This window comes from Malurus melanocephalus, unplaced genomic scaffold (genome assembly GCF_030028575.1).
Source record: "Malurus melanocephalus ecotype Western Australia unplaced genomic scaffold, MMel_1.1 scaffold_1815, whole genome shotgun sequence".
Lineage (NCBI taxonomy): Eukaryota > Metazoa > Chordata > Aves > Passeriformes > Maluridae > Malurus > Malurus melanocephalus.
The window spans coordinates 15,513-18,715 of record NW_026625047.1 but is presented as its reverse complement, the minus strand read 5'-3'; the positions used below and the strand labels follow the sequence as shown (position 1 = coordinate 18,715).

At 51.2% G+C, this 3,203-nt stretch overlaps 1 protein-coding gene across 1 annotated transcript in view; it reads right to left on the bottom strand.

The window, feature by feature from the left end:
• Window positions 1-111: 111 nt before the first annotated feature.
• LOC130587366 (protein-glutamine gamma-glutamyltransferase K-like) overlaps window positions 112-3,203 on the bottom strand; it is an 18,080-nt gene continuing 14,988 nt past the window's right edge. The window contains exon 7 of the mRNA XM_057388340.1: window positions 112-379. Within this exon, the coding sequence (XP_057244323.1) occupies window positions 127-379 (253 nt within the window). The 3' untranslated portion in view covers window positions 112-126. The remainder of the gene's footprint in view (window positions 380-3,203) is intronic.

Genomic DNA, 3,203 nt, shown 5'->3' with positions numbered 1-3,203 from the left:
CCTCTCCATCTTAAACTTTTTCAAACCCTGCAAATTCTTTCAAGATCCCCCAAATTTTATCAGCATCCCCCAAATTCTTTCCGGATCACCCCAAACATTTTTTTACAATTTCGGGGACCCCTCCCATCACCCCAAACCCCCCGTCTCTCGTACCGTCAGGGTGAGCTCCGGGGTGTGCAGCCGCACCCGCAGCTCCTTGGCCAAAACCTGCCCGGTCTCCTGCACCGTCCCGGCCGCCGTCAACTTCAGCGCGTCCTGGTCACCCACGTGCGGCTGGTACTCGGCGTATGTCACCGTCATTGTCACCGTGTCCTCTGGGAAAGGGTGACACCCATGGGTGACAGTGACAGGACAGCCATGGGTGACAATGGTGACAGCCCTGAGACACCTTGGGGACACCTTTGGGACACCCCTGGGGACACCTTGGGGACAGTCTGGGGACAGTCCTGGTCACCCATGTGCGGCTGGTACTCGGCGTATGTCACCGTCATTGTCACCGTGTCCTCTGGGAAAGGGTGACACAGCCATGGGTGACAATGGGGACACCTTGGGGACACCTTGGGGACACCTTGGGGACACCCTGGGGACACCCCTGGGGACAGTCCTGGTCACCCACGTGCGGCTGGTACTTGGCGTATGTCACCGTCATTGTCACCGTGTCCTCTGGGAAAGGGTGACACAGCCATGGGTGACAATGGGGACACCCCCTGGGGACAGTCCTGGTCACCCAGGTGCGGCTGGTACTCGGCGTATGTCACCGTCATTGTCACCGTGTCCTCTGCAAGAGGGGACACCCATGGGTGACAGTGATGGGACACCCTGGGGACACCTTGGGGACACCCTGGGGACACCCTGGGGACAGTCCTGGTCACCCACGTGGGGCTGGTACTCGGTGTATGTCACCGTCATTGTCACCGTGTCCTCTGGGAAAGGGTGACACAGCCATTGGTGACAATGGTGACACCTTGGGGACACCCTGGGGACACCCCCGGGACATTTTGGGGACATCAGGGACATCCTGAGGACATCTTGAGGACATCGAGGACACCGTGGGGACATCGAGGGCACTCTGGGGACATCGAGGACACCCTGGGGACAGTCCCAGGACATTTTGGGGACATCAAGGACACCCTGGGGACAGTCCCAGGACATTTTGGGGACATCAAGGACACCCTGGGGACACCAGGGTCACCTTGGGGACATCAAGGACACCCTGGGGACACCTTGAGGACATCGAGGACACCCTGGGGACACTTTGGGGACATCGAGGACACTTTGGGGACATCCTGAGGACATCAAGGGCACCTTGGGGACATCGGGGACACCCTGGGGACACTCTGGGGACACCCCCAGGACATTTTGGGGACACCCTGGAGACACCCTGGGGACACCTTGGTGACACCTTGAGGACATCGGGGACACCTTGGGGACAGCAAGGCCACCTTGGGGACACCTTGGGGACATTTTGGGGACATTGAGGACACCCCAGGGACACTGTAGGGACACCCTGGGGACACCTTGAGGACATCAAGGACACCTTGGGGACACTTTGGGGACACTCTGGGGACACCTCAGGGACATCTCAAACTCAGCCCAAAGTTCCCCCGAATTTTTTTCCCAGTCCAGACCAGTCCAAACCAGTCCAAACCAGTATAAACCAGTATAAACCAGTCAAAACCAGTATAAACCAGTACAAACCAGTCTAAACCAGTATAAACCAGTAACCCCAATTCCCATTTTCCCCCATTTTAACCCTTTAAATCCCATCTTTAACCCTTTCTTTGCAATTTTCCCCATTTTTAACTCTTTCTCTCCCATTTTTAACCATTTTTCCCCATTTTCCCCCCATATTTTCCCCTCTAACCCCCTCCCAGTATAAACCAGTACAAGCCAGTAACCCCAATTCCCATTTTTCCCACATTTTCCCCCATCTTCCTCCATTTTTAACCCTTTCTCTCCAATTTCCCCCCATTTTTTTCCCCATTTTTTCCCCTTTAACCCCCTCCCAGTATAAACCAGTAACCCTAACTCCCATTTTTAACCCTTTAAATCCTCTTTTTAACCCTTTAACTCCCATTTCCCCCATTTTTAACCCTTTCTCTACCATTTTTACCCCACTTTCCCCCCAATTTTTTCCCCTTTAACCCCCTCCCAGTATAAACCAGTAACCCTAACTCCCATTTTTAACCCTTTAAATCCTCTTTTTAACCCTTTAACTCCCATTTCCCCCATTTTTAACCCTTTCTCTACCATTTTTACCCCACTTTCCCCCCATTTTTTTCCCATTTAACCCCCTCCCAGTATAAACCAGTAACCCCAAATCCCATTTTTAACCCATTTTTAACCCTTTCTCTCCCATTTTCCCCCCATTTCCCCACGTTTTTCCCCCGTTTTTTCCCCTTTAACTCCCAGTTTGTTCCCAGTCCCTCCCAGTCCCTCCCAGTATAAACCAGTATAAACCAGTAACCCCACTTCCTATTTTCCCCATTTTTAACCCTTCAATTGCCATTTTTAACCCATTTTTCCCCATTTTTCCCCCGTTTTTTCCCCTTTAACCCCCTCCCAGTATAAACCAGTCCCTCCCAGTTTGATCCCAGTCCCTCCCAGTATAAACCAGTAACCCTAACTCCCATTTTTAACCCCTTTTGAACCCATTTTTAACCCCTTCAATTCCATTTTTAACCCATTTTTCCCATTTTTTCCTCATTTTTTCCTGTGTTTCCCCCGTTTTTTCCCCTTTAACCCCCTCCCAGTATAAACCAGTATATCCCAATCCCTCCCAGTTCGTTCCCAGTCCCTCCCAGTATAAACCAGTAACCCTAACTCCCATTTTTAACCCCTTCAATCCCATTTTTTCTGCATTTTTACCCCATTTCCCCCCCATTTTCCCCATTTTTCCCCGTTTTTTCCCCTTTAACCCCCTCCCAGTCCCTCCCAGTTTGTTCCCAGTCCATCCCAGTCCCTCCCAGTATAAACCAGTATAGACCAGTAACCCCAAATCCCTTTTTTAACCCTTTTTGATCCCATTTTTAACCCTTTAATTGCCATTTTAACCCATTTTCCCCCATTTTTGCCCCATTTTTCCCCCGTTTTTTCCCCTTTAACCCCCTCCCAGTATATCCCAGTCCCGCCCAGTATAAACCAGTATAAACCAGTATAAACCAGTAACCCCACTTCCTATTTTCCCCATTTTTAACCCTTCA